The sequence below is a fragment of the Xiphophorus maculatus genome, chromosome 1 (assembly GCF_002775205.1).
Source record: "Xiphophorus maculatus strain JP 163 A chromosome 1, X_maculatus-5.0-male, whole genome shotgun sequence".
NCBI classification, from domain to species: Eukaryota; Metazoa; Chordata; class Actinopteri; order Cyprinodontiformes; family Poeciliidae; genus Xiphophorus; species Xiphophorus maculatus.
In genome coordinates, this window is record NC_036443.1 from 26,099,544 (window position 1) to 26,114,721 (window position 15,178).

Sequence of the window (15,178 nt, forward strand, 5' to 3'; positions counted from 1 at the left end):
CTCACAAACTAATTATTTAGCTCTAAACTATTATATTTAGTATGTAAACTTCATATGTATTTTGAAGCTAATTAGCTTGAAGCTACATATCAGATTGTTTAATATTTAGCTTCAAACTTAATATATTTAGATTAAATAGCTAATCTAGTTGGATTAAAGCTATTTGCATTTGGCTTTAATCTAAATTTTGAGAAGGCATGCTGAATGTTGTGTTTGCTAACTAAATATTTAGCAATGACAAAAATGTAACATGATCAACAACTGATGTGAGTTGGGAGTTTATCAAGACAAACATTTTCTTTGGTTGTCCACTTATACATTTTCTTAAAAATTAAACATTTTATTTGAAGCTAAATATTTAGTTAGCATACTAAACATTTAGCTTGCTAACTTGTAGCTAAATATTTTGTTGGGAACTAAATATGTAGACTTTAAGCTTGTTATTAAATATTTAGCACTTGATAGCTAGTTGGTTGGTAATTTCCTGTTTTGTAAACCAAATACTTAACTTTCTAATTGACATAAATATAAATTAATGAACATCATGGTTAAAATATAAGTATTTTTTTTTGTCTTAAGACAGGCTAAATAACCCAAATGAGACTAATAATTTCCCTGTCATTTTGAAAAACTGCTTACATCTGTGTACTTACTGTACCTGTAAATAAAATAAAGCTAAAAGATTAAATGAACAAAGAGATCGCGAAATGAATCTAAAACACTTCACTTCCCAGCATGCCTTGTCGCCAGGGCGAGTGTATGACGTCATAGCGACTATAAATACGTCTGCAGGAAAGAATTTCCTCCTCCATTGTTACATTGTAACAAGCGGGGCCGGGGCGAACCGGGGCGGAGAGGGGAAAAAAGCGTCTTCTCGTTAGAAAATCTCCAACAATCTGACACCAAACGAAACAAACCAATGCGCGTCTTTTTTTTCTCTCCTGTCTTGTTTTATTTAAAAAGCGAGAAGACAGCGAAGTGAGCCCAGCCGACCGAGCCCGGTCCCGGTGAGGAAACAGAAAGGGGGGTTAAAAAAAAAAACAAAAGAAAAAGAAAAGAGAAAAGAAAGAAAAAAGCGATCAACGAGCACAAATGTCAGCGGATTTCTCCATTGTAATAATTTTCAGCCTCGTATTGGGAAGATAGCACATCCGGCTGTGTGCGTTGTTCATGCTGCACCGAAAAATGTTGGGAAATAACCCAATGACGCCCCTCTTTCTTCCTTTTTTCCTCTCGGCTGTCCTTTAAACACAGAGGTATGCCACATTTAAATAAAAGCAGTCGCTCCTGTCAGGCAACTGTAATCTTTCGGCGTGCAGAACAATGAGCGTGCAACCCATGTAACCTCATATAGCTAGCAAGAGACAGAGAAGTATTGCAAATTGACAATCAGCCAGATCACTTTGTTGCAGGGATATCGGTTGGTGTTTTTTTTTGGGAGGGGGTTTGCACATAAAAAGCGTCTCACTGCGCGATAAAAGATTGATGTGCAGCTCGGATTGGAAAGAAAGACGACCTCCGAGGCTGTTGGATTAAGAGTCCCTCTTTCTGCCCCAGGTAAGGAGGTCTAGTGTCTCTTAAATGTGGGCTTTGTGGTGTGTGTGTGTGTGTGTGTGTGTGTGTGAGAGAGAGAGAGAGAGAAAGGCAGAGAGGGAGTGGAAAAAAAATGGGGGGCGGGGGGGGGTGGAGGGGGTTAAATGGTGATAGGGAGGACCGAGCATTTGCCTGTTATAGGCTGATAGTGTTCAGGGTTTTACAATGCATTTCAACCCACATCAAGTCCACTCTGCAAGTCATGGTTAGACTGAAACACACAGCAGCTGCAGCAGCTTCGGTGGAAGAAACTCCACGTCTGATGTTAATAAAATTCACCTCTTATCGTTTTGCATGAATGTGTGCATAGGTAGGTAGCAGAGCTGCACAATTTGTTGGCTTTCTGTGCAATAATGCAAAAAAAAAAAAAGAAAGCATGTAAAACCATTTAAACTGCTTGGGAGTATCATATTTGGTCACCTTGATGGACTGTTACTGTCCTTGATACACCTGATCTCAGTGGTTTAGATGTTAAAGCTCATAAGGAGAGAGGTGGAGACATTTTAGTCGTCGCTACATTTGAGGGGCATTAATATTTATTAATATTGTGCAGCCAGAACAGATCACAAACTGTGTTTTAAAGAATAGGCCTGTCACGATAACAAGCCAGGCGATAAATTGGCCCCAGAAGTTATTACGATAAATAATAATATCGTTTTGAGACCATTTTCAAGTAATTTAATGGTAATGATGGCAAAATAATGCAGGAACACATTCTCAAAGATCAATAAATTCTATTCTAACGCTTGAGTGGGAAGACATTTTAAATATCTGAAATAAATAAGCAAAACAACAGAAACAACAAATAAAATAAATGATGATGTCTCTATGAACGAAAGGGCGAGTTGTGACCAAAGCACCAGACTGAAGACTTTATCCATCCAGTTTTTAGGAGAAAGAGAGAGATTAGGGTTAAAATGAACTCAAATTATTGAGTTCATTTTAATTCATCATGCGGTTAATTGATTTGTTGCTTACACGCACTAGAAGTCGTAGATTTACATCTATTCAGTGATGCTAACATCCCACCAAAGCACAGTTTTACCATTTCTTGTAAATATTCTTTTATGCACAGATGTGCAGTCACATTTTTTAAAATTATTACACATTTTTCTAGTATAGGTATGCTATTTCTTACAAGTGCATTGTGTTTTTTACGCTGTAAATTTGCCCTAAATGTCTAGTCTCTTATTCTTACTGTCTATTTTAATATTTTCATCTTCATGTGAATCTAAACACTTCATCTTGCCTGTCACTTTGTTGCTGATGCGCCAGAGGGGCAATAAATGTTGTTCTATTCTTTTCTATTCAATTATATCTCAATACATGAGCTACAAACATGCACACTAGACTTACCACTCGATTAAATTCAAGTTTATTTTACCTAGAACAGCACAGTAAACAGTGTTAAAAACAAAGCAATCATTGTTTAGTACGCATAGCTAAGGCTAATTTGAAAAACTCACTTTGATTCACTGTTTTGATCAATTTTAATTTGATTTAATTGAAATCAGTGCAATATAGCAAGCCTCATTTTAACTGAATGTGAATAAATATTCAGGTTGTGTTAAAAAAATCAAGTAAAAAATTTAATTTTTACGTCTTGTGAACAATAAAAGTTGAGATAAACTTGCACAGAGGCTTATTTATTGATGCTCAAAAAAGGAAAACGGTTAAGTTAATAACATTTACGGGACACAATAAGGAAGAATCTCATTGTTAAAATGATATTTATGACAACAAATAGACAAAAATCTGAGAAAAATCTGCACTTAAAACTGAGGTTAATTTTGTAGAAAAACGTTGGAAATTTCTGAGTTTGGAAAGTCAAAAATTTGTTAGACAAAAACTAGAAAATATTCCAATTAATTTAGGAAATTTTCTAGAAAAAAATGTGGAAACTTCTGAGTTTGGAAAATTTAAAATTTGCTAGACAAAAACTAAGAAATGTTGAGAATAATGTAAGACATCTTCTACGCTCTAAATGTGGAAATTTCTGAGACTCAAAAGTAAAAAATGTTAAACTCTTGGACGTTTCATGAGTTTCAAAAGTTGTGACAATCAAAATTCTTATAAGAAATGTTTAACAATAAACATAAGAAATGTATGTTCTTACGTTTATTATTTAGGGATGTAAAAATGCTTACACCACTATCTGGAAGCATTTTTAAAGGGGGTCTCAAGCTAAATTGCCCCCTTCACTGTCAACATGGTAAAAATCAATCAGTCAAGTTTTTTGTATCGCACATTTCAGCAACAAGCCAGTGTTGCATAATAAAAACACAAAAATACAAAGTCATAGAAAACACCACACAGCCAACAATTAAAACATTACATTTTGCCAAGAGCCATAAAAATATATGTATCATTGCAACCTGAGAGAATTTAATACTAAAGTTGATTTCTGAGTCACAGCTTCTGATTTGGCAGTAATTCAAGGAACTACTTCACTTTCATCGCAAGATGAAAATCTAAAATGCTGCATCAGTCCATCTATCTATTCATCCATCTGTCCTTCATCTAACCACTTAATCTGTTTATTCATCTGAATGTCTGTCTGTCTGTCCAGCCGTCCTTCAGTTTATGTGCATACATGCAGAGCTTTGGCTAGGACATCACTAATGCAGTAACTGGGATTTCTTGCATGGCTGCATTAAGTTTGTGGTTTTGTCTACAGACAAAGCGTCGTGTTTTCATTCGGTTCTGTGCCACAGCTTGAGGTGCTTCCGTTCACTTCCATTAAAGCTGCAGATGTGATAAATTTCACCTTGTGGCTGTTTGAAAGGGAGTCAGGTGGGTTAACGCCATAGAGACCGCTCGCTTCAAGGCTCTTCGCATGAACTACGCTTGCCCAGTTGCCATGGTTACAGCTCTACACTTGATAATTTCAGAATGGGATTTAATGTGCGATGTTCAGGATGGAGGCAGACAGATGAAATGATGGAGGTGGAACACAGATGAAAGGAGGCAGATGTGTTGTTTGTTTCCATATCGTCAGAGCAGAAACAGACCAAACATTTAGTCCTAAAACATGCAGAAAAAGTTCCCTTATTAACGGATTTAGCATGAATTTAAACATAGTGGCTTCTGTTGCCCTGACTGTGCCCTCAGATAGCAGGTTTCCATGGAGGCAGGTCCGTCCCTTAGCCTCAAACGAAGATATGAAGAGGTGGACAGCGGCTCTCTGTTCTCTACACCTAAGGACTCGGACGATGACATCTCCAGCAGTGACAGCGCAGACAGCTGTGACAGCCTCAACCCACCTTCCAGCACCTCGTTCACTCGTAAGCAACAGCAGAGCAGACGTGAAAAAGAGAAAAAGAAACAGAAACACACCTGGGGCACAACAGAGATATTTAAAGGGGAACTATTATGCAAAATTTACATTTTATATGACTTTTTGCTTCCCTTTGCAGGGCCCTAGGGTTATAATAGTTTTTTTTTTAGTTTTTTTATTCTAGTTTACATTTTGTTTTGCTGTGACTTTGAGGAATAGCATCTTCTGATTATGGCTGAATATGAATGATTAGTGGTCTGATTTTTTTGTGTGATAATAACATCTCTGATGTTGCTGCTGAAGTTAATTGTAGTGTGTCTGCGCATCCTACAGACATACTACATGTCTAAAACATGTCTAAAACATGAGTTTTAGACACACTCGTGTCTAAAAATGTGTTCATCATAGATCTTAAATTTGCTATGGCAGGGCTACTTATTACCAGCTGGGTTTTTTTTGGTAATAAGTTTATCTTTTTTGGTTTCTGTAAAATGATCAAAACAGTTAAGTTGCATTTGACAGGCACTGTACCGTTACCTAGCAACGACAGCCAAGCCACGCCCCGTTACCTAGCAACCCAGGCAGAGTTCCAGCACGTTTGGTCTATGGATTTCTGCTGGAAAAGAAAAGAGTTTTGTTGTTGACTTACTCTGCTTTTCAAACATGTACAGTTGTATGTTTGCAGCCATTTTTATGCGTGACTGTAAACATTGAGTTGGGGGGCCGTGACCAACAGCAGCTAATTTGGATTTAAAGTTTCAGTAGCCCTAAAACTGCTCAAAATATTCAGAACTGACCAGACTAAAAACTATTTAAGAATGATTTTGAGCAAAAAAAATAATTATCATGTTTTGTATAACCCATATACCTATCATAGCCTGTTTAAGGAAGCACAATAGGTCTGTCGTAGGGACAGATACAGGAAATCCTTCCTGCCACATGCCATCTCACTGTACAATAAAAGCTAAATCATTGTTCTGCACTGATCAGTCCAATTTTGCACAACTGCACTGTGGCACATTTGCTGTACATATATTTACATATACATACTGTTTCTGCATTTTTGAATCTTTGCAAGGACTGCTCTAAGCTGCTTTTTATATTGACAGCATGTTATATTTTATTTTTATTTTGTCTACAATTGCTACTCAGTGGTGGTTGTTGTGTGTCTTGTCTCTATGCTGCTGTAACTGCGAAATAATTCTATTCTATATTCTAAATGAAACGCTCAGCTCTAACTCTTTGTTTCTCTGTCACCAGCCACCTCCATCCTCAGACAGCACAAGCCGTCGCCGGGGGGGAAGCGGGTTCGCTTCGATGTGGTGACGGTGTACTACTTCCCCCGGCGGCAGGGCTTCACCAGCGTGCCCAGCCAGGGGGGCAGCTCCCTGGGCATGGCGCGTCACCACTCCTCCATCAGACACTACACGCTGGGCGAGTTCGCACGCGAACAGGAAAGCAGCCACAGACACACGCTGCGCCAGCACCTGCGTCAGGAGAAGCTCAACACTCGCAAGATGAAGGTACAAGATGAAGAGTCTGTGACGGATGTTCTCTGCATTAATTTAAACCGTTTATGATAAGATTATTAACCAACAGGCAAAACATCATGACCACTAACAGGTAAACTGACTCTAGCTTCATGATAACGCTGTTAAAAAGTAATCGCCCCCTTAAAGATGTCTTTTTATTTCTTTTTTCCACATTTCAATGTTTTTTCATCATGCAAATTTAAATGCATAAAAATACTAGAAAATCTGAATAAAAATGGTCAGAATTCAATAAATTGAATAAAACTCTAGAAATATCTGTGAAATTTAAAAAATATTTTTTTTAAATCTAATATTATTTAACTATTTTCATAATTTATGAAATACCTAACTAAAATAAATAATGTGAAAATGATTATACACTGCTCAAAAAAATAAAGGGAACACTTAAACAGGTGTTTCACACTTAAAGTGTTCCCTTTATTTTTTTGAGCAGTATATTTACAAGCACTTATATCAATGTCCTTATTTATTTCAGTGGTTTAAATAAGGACATTATGAATAGTAAGAAATTATTTTAAAAATACTGAAATAAATGCACATATCTCAGTACATTTATTGATCTCAAGTTTCAATTAATAATTTTACAGCTTGCTATTTCTTTATGTATTTACAAAAATATTTAAAAGTTACATTTTCATTTATGTTTCTCACATACATAAATATCTTTAAAAAATTAGGGTAACTGGAAAAATATTTTCAAGAATTTAAATGTTTTTTTTTATTTATTTGTTTTTTTCTTTAAACAAAAAACTGGAATACTGATTCATACTTTATTTTTTTGCACCATAGTGTTGGAAACATTTAATCTTCTCAGTTTGCCTTTGATGAGGCTTGTTTTTCTGAATAATTTAATATTTTCTGACATTGTGGAGAAACACTGATTCACTGATTTTTGCCACATTTTGAACCGAATATCTCCAGATTAATATTTATTTGCAGAATATTGCAATAACTTTAATAATGCAGCGTCTTTCTTTGGATACCCTCTAGATTATTCTCAAATTTATTTTGGTTTTTGTATTATTTAAAGAGTTTTCTGCTACTATTTTTCTCTCCCTGTTTAAAATTCAGCTGCATAACCACAGAAGTGGAGAAACTTTTCACCTGCATTACTAACTAACGTTGCATGTGATGTCATCAGCTCGGTTGCTGCAGGCTAAACCGTAACACAAGCTCTCAAAAGGGCGGACGGCCTCTGGGGATTTCAGAAACTCATTCGACCTTATTTGTATTGCAACAGTGTATTTTGTATTTTTACCTCAAAAATCCATTAAACAATTCCATTCACACATTTAAAATAGCAGCATAAATGTTTTGGCTTAATTCTATCCCTAAATCAATTGGGTTTTTTTAAATAGTTGTAGATTAGAAGTGTTGACATTTGTGTATATTGAGTTGGCAAAATGCAAATGTGTTCATATTATAACATATTATAAAAAGAGAGAGAGAAGAAATAAAAAGCAGTAAATATTTAAAAATGTGATTTATTTATTTATATTCATTAAATGCATCACAAATGAGAAGTTTATGATTTATGGATTATTTTTAATCCATAAATCTATCAACTAACTGAATTCACTTAGATGCGCATTTTTGATTGAAATAAGAGAAAGGCATATTCTTTGATCCATAAATATAAGTATTATTTCATATCCTTCATTTTTTTATTGAAGGAAATTAAAATTATTTTTTATTTAACATTTTTATTGTTAAACCTTTATTTGTTTATGCAAGCTGTCTCTTTGAGATTGATTTAGGAGAAAAACATGTTCTGATCAAACAAATAAAAAAATTATACAAACCCAGCAGCGAAACAAGTAATTAAGAATTAAGTAAGCTAATAAAAATATGATTTAAAAACAAGAAACGTTTCATAAAAAGATTTCTCTTTTGGTCTTAAAAGAAATTTGAATTGTCCCAAAGGAATAAAAGTTTCTGCTTTATTCCTTTTAAGAAAAGACCTAAAAGGAAACGGCAGTTCTTTAGCCTGATCTCCAAATAAAAGTAACCTTGTTAAGTTTGTCACTTTAGTAAAAGATGTGCTTTTACGATGCTGTTGGGATTTTCCTTCTAGTGGAAATCAATTGCGACTGAAGCTGAGCTCGAGAGAGGACAGCGGTCTCTTCACGGCTCTACTTTCCCTCCCACAGCTGACGAGGAACGGCACGGTGGAGTGCGCTCAGGCAGACCTGCTAACTCTGGAGGACGTCTCCGACGAGGACCTTGACGTGGACGGCGTCGAGGTGGACGACTGTTTCTTCCTCCAGCCTCTGCCGACGAAGCGCCGCCGAGCCCTGCTGCGAGCCTCCGGGATCGCGCGCATCGACGCGCGGGAGAAAACCGAACTGAGAGCCATCCGTCTCTCCAGGGAGGAATGTGGCTGTGACTGCCGCTTGTTCTGCGACCCTCGCCACTGCGGCTGCAGCCAGGCCGGCATTAAGTGCCAGGTAAGGCCTGGAAGACTTGCTAAAAGGAAGGAGAATCTGCCAAATCCGATGCAAAATTCACATTTTGCACGTTTTTATACTTCTGTTTGTGTTTAAAAATGAAATACGCCCAGTGGTTTTTGGCAATAGGTTTGAGTTATTTGGTGTCTGGAAAGTGAGGCGTTACAAAACGACTACCCCAGCCAAGCAACCTAGCAACCCAAGCAGATCTCCAGCCCATTTTGTCAGCTGGTGTTACTGCTGTATGCACTATACAATGGCTGCTGGAAAAGACAAATGTGTTGTCGTTGACTTACCTTCCAGAAACCATTTTCAGGAGGCTCTACTAATGCTTTTCAAAGAGGTACATTTGCTTGTAGGCCTTTCCAGTAAGAGAATATATATAAAGCAAGATTCAATCGAGTTTATTTGAAATCATAAACTTCATAAAAACATAATACAATTAACAGTTGTGAAAACAATTAACAGACATTGTATTTTGTGAAATATTATTGTTGAAATCATAAAAAAACATCAAATATGTTGGTCAGTGTTTTATTTATTATGGTTCAAGAGCAACTCTAAACAGGTGTGTTTTTTGATTTAAAGGAACTCAGCAGTTTTGCAGTGTAAATCTTGAGATTAGGGGCGTGGCCAGCAGCAGCTTATTTGGATTTAAAGAGACAGCAGCTCTTTCTGGAAGTAGATCAAAATAGGCAGAACTGAGCAAGCTAAAATCTGATTTTCTAAGAATAATTGTGTGCAAAAAAAAATTTAATGAACATGTTTTATGTGGACAGACCAATCCTAACCTGTTCAAGTTAAGTTTAAGTTTCTGGAGTGAAGTGTTGAGAAGGGTGTGTTTTGTTCTTCAGGTGGATCGCATGTCTTTTCCATGCGGCTGCTCCAGGGATGGCTGCGGCAACGCTGTGGGTCGCATCGAGTTCAACCCCCTGCGTGTCCGAACACACTACCTGCACACCATAATGAAGCTGGACGTGGAGAAGAGGACGGCGCCCATAGCGGGACCCGGGGAGCCGTACACTGAAACCGACCCCTTCTCTTCGCCCTCCTCCACTTGCCCCACGTCCCCGACCTTGTCCTCCGGCATCGGCCTGGACTCGGAGCTGGAGGAGAGCGAGGTGCAGTCGGTGGAAGAGGTCCACGATCTCCTGGTAGAGCAGGATATCCTGGAACGGGAAAACGAGACGGCCGTGCTGCACCTGCAGAGCGCTGAGGAGCAGGAGAGATGGGAGAGGGAGGAGGCGGTGCAGCAGGAGCTGAGCTCTGCTGGGGTCGCGGGGTCACACCCTCTCTGCCTCCTGCCCGAGCAAGAAGAAGAAGCAGCTCAAGGTGTTGATCAGATCCTCCTGCAGGGACCTTTTCCGACGGGCGCTACCGTCTTGTGCATCTCTGACTCCCAGGAGGAGAGTCCGTCGGAGCTCCTCAAAGACTCTCTGCTCTACTATCAGCTCAGCACCATCGAGCCCGGCGCCTTCGAGACGCTGCCTGCAGCTGAGGGAGATGAGCAGGATGAGCCTTCGCAGGATGAGCCTTCGCAGGATGAGCCTTCGCAGAGCGCAGGTGGAACTGAGCTCACAGAGAAGAAGCAGGAAGCACTTGGAGATTTCCAAGGGGACGCACGTTACATCAAGGCCAGCGGACAGATTGTGGGCGACAGTTTGACCAACATGCACTTGTGCACAGATGTGGGGGAGGAGGCGGAGAAGAGTCCCTCAAGTCCTGATAACAACGTCCCAAAAGAGCAGAACCAGGAGGAGTCCGACTCGGAGAAAGAAGCAGATCCACTGCCTCCTGAAGTTTAGCATTAGCGTCTTTGCAGATATTTTGCACAATAGCTTCATCTAAGATGAGTAAATACTACATATTCCACATTTATCACTGCTATCCGCCACATCTACAGGTGTCTTAGGCTACGTTCACACTGCAACCTGAAGTAGAGACGCAGAAAAGAAACGATTCTATTGAGAATCACAATTCACAGCTCTGGAAATCGATTTTAAGTTGTACGTTTTTGCCGCCCTGCATATTGCATTGCGTGTCCTCTCATCCACCTAATGTATTTTTAATAATTCTTTGATATTTTTCTTATTTAAAAAAGCCAGGCAGCTAAGCTAACCTAATACTGGTAATTTAAGTTACATAATTTTATGCACAGACTTATTTTTGTTTAAATATAAACTGATGAAACTTCATACAGTATGGAAAATTATAGGATTGTTGAAAATAAATATTTTACTTGTTTATGCGCTTTACGTCTATCCAAGTTAAACAGAATCTCTAGAATATTTAAATAGGAAAAATTAATTTCTGAATCAAAAATTGGAATTGAATTGCTAGACATTGAAAGATTTACATCTCTAGCTTAAAGTTTCTCAAATCTGATTTTTTTCCCCTTCTGATCTGACCTTTTTCTGACAGTCTGAATTATCAAATTTTTACACTTAGATATGTCTTCCTAAATCAGGTACATATCTAATCTATTCAAATGTGACCTGCGCCTGTCCAGTGTAATTGATACTCGATTGATATTTGGAAGCAGGAAGAAAAACAACGGCATGGCGGACGATGATACAGAGAGTAATCCATAAAGAGAAAGTTGGACAATTTTACCATTCATGTTGACTTTTGCAAACAATAGCTGCGTTTTCATTACAAATGTGTGTAAAACTTTGTTGATGTCTCGCTAAAGTCGATACAACACAATTTCACGATTGTTTCACTGTTTTCATTAAATAAGAAGTACAGTTAGAATCACTCAATAAGTTGTTAAAAAACATAATCCTGTTGTCTTCTAAGTCGTTTCTGCCAGTAGTGACATCCGACTGTTGATCATGTGACTTGTGTGACGCAAAAAACATGTTTCCTTTGCAATTTTGCAAAATACGCCAACTTTGATGCGGCTGAAAAAACCACCTAATCCAAGAACAAAATCTATTTTATCAAAAAATTTGAGTTTTTTTTCTAAATTGGCATATTTATTTTCATAATTCCAGTTTGCACAGTTTTTAGATAAATGGCAACGCAGCCATTGAGCACGCTTGCTACTCCGCAATATTACCGTCGCATTCAGTTACAACTCGTGTGATGCAAAGAAAAGAGTTGCAATTTTTACAAATACACTAGTTTTGATGCATCCAAAAAACTACTTCATCTTAGCACAAAAAGTTTTTCTTATTGAGTTTTCTAAATTGGCAAATTTATTGTCATAATTCCAGTTTGCGCAACATTTAGGTAAATATAAATGCAACTAGTGAGCGCACTCGCTACTTCATTACTGCGTCCTCTACTGCGCATGCCGGACACTGTCAGGTCGTTTGTAGTTCACGCAGGAAATCGCACACAAGTCGCATGTATTTGGAAATGTGAACAACAACAAAATGTCATTAAAAAAATCTGATTTGAGCATTAAGGCCTGCAGTGTGAACGTAGCTTTCTAGTGAGTAACATTAAGTTTTTAAGAGCGTCAGAAAACAGGTGCAGAGATGCTGGAAGCACATTAAGATCACTCCCGGGGCGCAGCGAGAGAATGCAGTTACATAAAATCAACCTTAGAGGGGATTCTGCTGGGGGTGATGAATGCGGCCTTATTTGGAAACCATTAACTCAGCTACAGAAACACAGAGTGCAAATGCTGACTGAAGCCTTTTTGTTGGCTTGATGTATAAAGCTATCAACGCTGAACACAAACTGCTAATTGTGTGCAAGATGCCGGCGTACCTGCTGGCTCTTTTTCCGTCATCGCAAACCTGATGCTGTAGTCGAGCCAAATGAAGGCGTCTGATCGCTCCCTCTGCTAACTACACCGAATAATCCTGGAAATACTTGTTTTCTTTTCGCGTACTGTACACGCAGCATTCACAACATGCTGGAGAGCTGCTGGTTTTTTTTGGTCTGTGTGCACATTGTGAAGTGAAAGCAGCACCAGCTCCGCCACTTGGAGATATGAAGGAAGAACCAAGACGGTGGCGGATTAGCACTGGCCTTAGTTGTTACTATCGCTTACTTTCGGACTGCCGGCACAATTGCAGTCAAAGGGACGAGACGAAAAGGTCACTTATAGCTAATTTACTGACATTATTTCTTGAATTAATGTGTCTTTTGTGAATTAGATGCTGTTCAGTCCTTGCAGTCTGTTTGGGAATGAAAGGAAACGTTTTTTCTTTCACAGTGCCACATTGTTACTCCATAATCAGTCATATGTTGTGATAAAATGCCAGAACAGAACTTCTTAGTCAATTCAATGCTTGTTTTTTGTGTAAAGATGTGCCGATTATAAATCGAGCCAAATTAGAGTGCCTTGGAAACTAATTTGTTCCCCTGCAACCTTTAAAAAAAAACATTCACGTTACAGCCACAAATTTAAGCCGATTTTATTGGGGTTTTGTGTGATGGACTAACAAATATTAGTGCATATTTGCAAAATTAAAGAAAAAACAAAAGAGACAGTTTTTAGGATTTCTTTTACAGATATGAATCTGAAAAGTGTGGAGTGCTTTTGTATTTTCTGACTGAAATCATAACAAGCTCAGATTGGACGGAGAACACTTGCCACAGATTCTCAGTAGGAATAAGGTCTGGACTTTGACTAGGCCATTCTAACACATCAATATGCTGTAAATGTAAGCATTCTACTGAATCACTGGTTGAATATTTAAGCTCCTAATCCCACTGGAAAGTGAACCTCCATCTTAATCTGAATTATTTTGCAGCATTTATTATTTTTTCTCATGATTGTCCTGTATTTGTCTCCATATATTTTTTCATCAACACTAACAAGCTTATTTTTTTAGGACTACCTCCTTCTATAGTTGATCACGAGATGTAAAGGGAAAACTCAGATTGCAGTTTTGAGTTTTGCATGTAATTTTGATTTAAACTGAACACACACCACTGGTTTTTGGTAAATGGTAACTGGCCTGTACTTATACAGCATTTTATCAAGTTTGGATGACCTGAAAACGCTTCTCACTACATTCAGCAATTCACATGCTGATGGTGGTAAGCTACATTTTGTCTGTTGTCTTCCTTGGTCTTCATGATGCTGTTTGTTTTTATAATGTCCCCCAACACACCTCTAACCATATATAATATGGTTAAATATATATTTAATCGGCTGCAACTCATGATTATTTTAATAATTGATTATTCTTGCAACTTCTGTGATGATTAATCAATTAATCGCGTAAAAAAATGACATTCTACAGATTTTTCATTTAAACATTTAAGTAGGGCTGTGACGATTCGTCAAACGATTCGAGTACCTTGATTGTTAATATTCCTCACGGCAAATTATCTACCTTCGTTAAAATATGTTTTAATATTTAGCACCATGATGATTATTTGTGTTGCGCAATGCTCTGTTGTTGATGAGTGCTGAGCGCTATTAGCATAACAAAGGGTGACCTGCTGTTTTCTTATTTTTATTATTAAATTTAATATAATTTCTAATTTTTTGTAATTTTTGTCCCAGTTGACTTCAAAAGTGAGCTATTATTGTTACAGCTTAACAAAACTAGCTCAGAAAATCTACAGAAAAGTAATTTAGAAATGCATGGATATGAAAAATTTGGCTAATATTGATGTCCAATATTAACACCACTGTTATGGCAGTATTTACAAATATTTGTTTTATTTGTTAAAAGTTTCTGTATGATTACTCGATTACTAAAATAATAATTTTACAGCAGCCCTACACTTGATACTTTTTATATACAATGTCAAATACACATTAAAGTATAAGTATAAGGAAATAATTCAATCCCTGTTTAAAATAAGAAAATTAACATTTTATAGCCTGGGAGGCAAAAAAAGAACATTCCTTTTCTGAATCTGAAACTATGCCACTATGGCTAAAACAAACTAACATCTTAAAGTGTTTTTATCTTAAATGTAAATATTTTTCATGCAGTTAATTAGTGCTCTAAACTTTTCAGCAAACAGCCTTTTTTTGAGTCTGTACTCTAAATGACGATTAATCGATTACTAAATTAGTTGACGATAATTTAATTAATCAATTAATTGTTTCAGAAGTCATTAGTTGATTTCTGAAGCCAGTTGGTAGCACTGGATTTTATTTAGGGGTATCAGTGTGAATTCAAAATCATGTAACATGACAAAATACGAAAACGTTTAAGGGGTATAAATACGTTTACAGGGCACTTCAAAAATAATAAACAAGCATTTGAGTTCATTGCAATCTGCAGCATGTGCAGCTGAAAGTACTTACACCAATCAATGTGATGTTAATAATTTATGAATCAGACGTACTGCTTGATTTTGTGTGTGTGAAATGTGTTTGTGTATTA

General features: G+C 37.4%; 1 protein-coding gene across 1 annotated transcript; it reads left to right on the forward strand.

The window, feature by feature from the left end:
- The first annotated feature begins 820 nt into the window (after positions 1-820).
- csrnp2 (cysteine and serine rich nuclear protein 2) lies at positions 821-14,816 on the forward strand. Its single transcript, XM_005798959.3, has 5 exons — positions 821-1,557; positions 4,705-4,877; positions 6,131-6,393; positions 8,574-8,870; positions 9,725-14,816. The coding sequence occupies exons 2-5, from the start codon at positions 4,718-4,720 to the stop codon at positions 10,673-10,675; spliced, it is 1,671 nt and encodes a 556-aa protein (XP_005799016.1). The 5' UTR covers positions 821-1,557; positions 4,705-4,717; the 3' UTR covers positions 10,676-14,816.
- Positions 14,817-15,178: the final 362 nt, after the last annotated feature.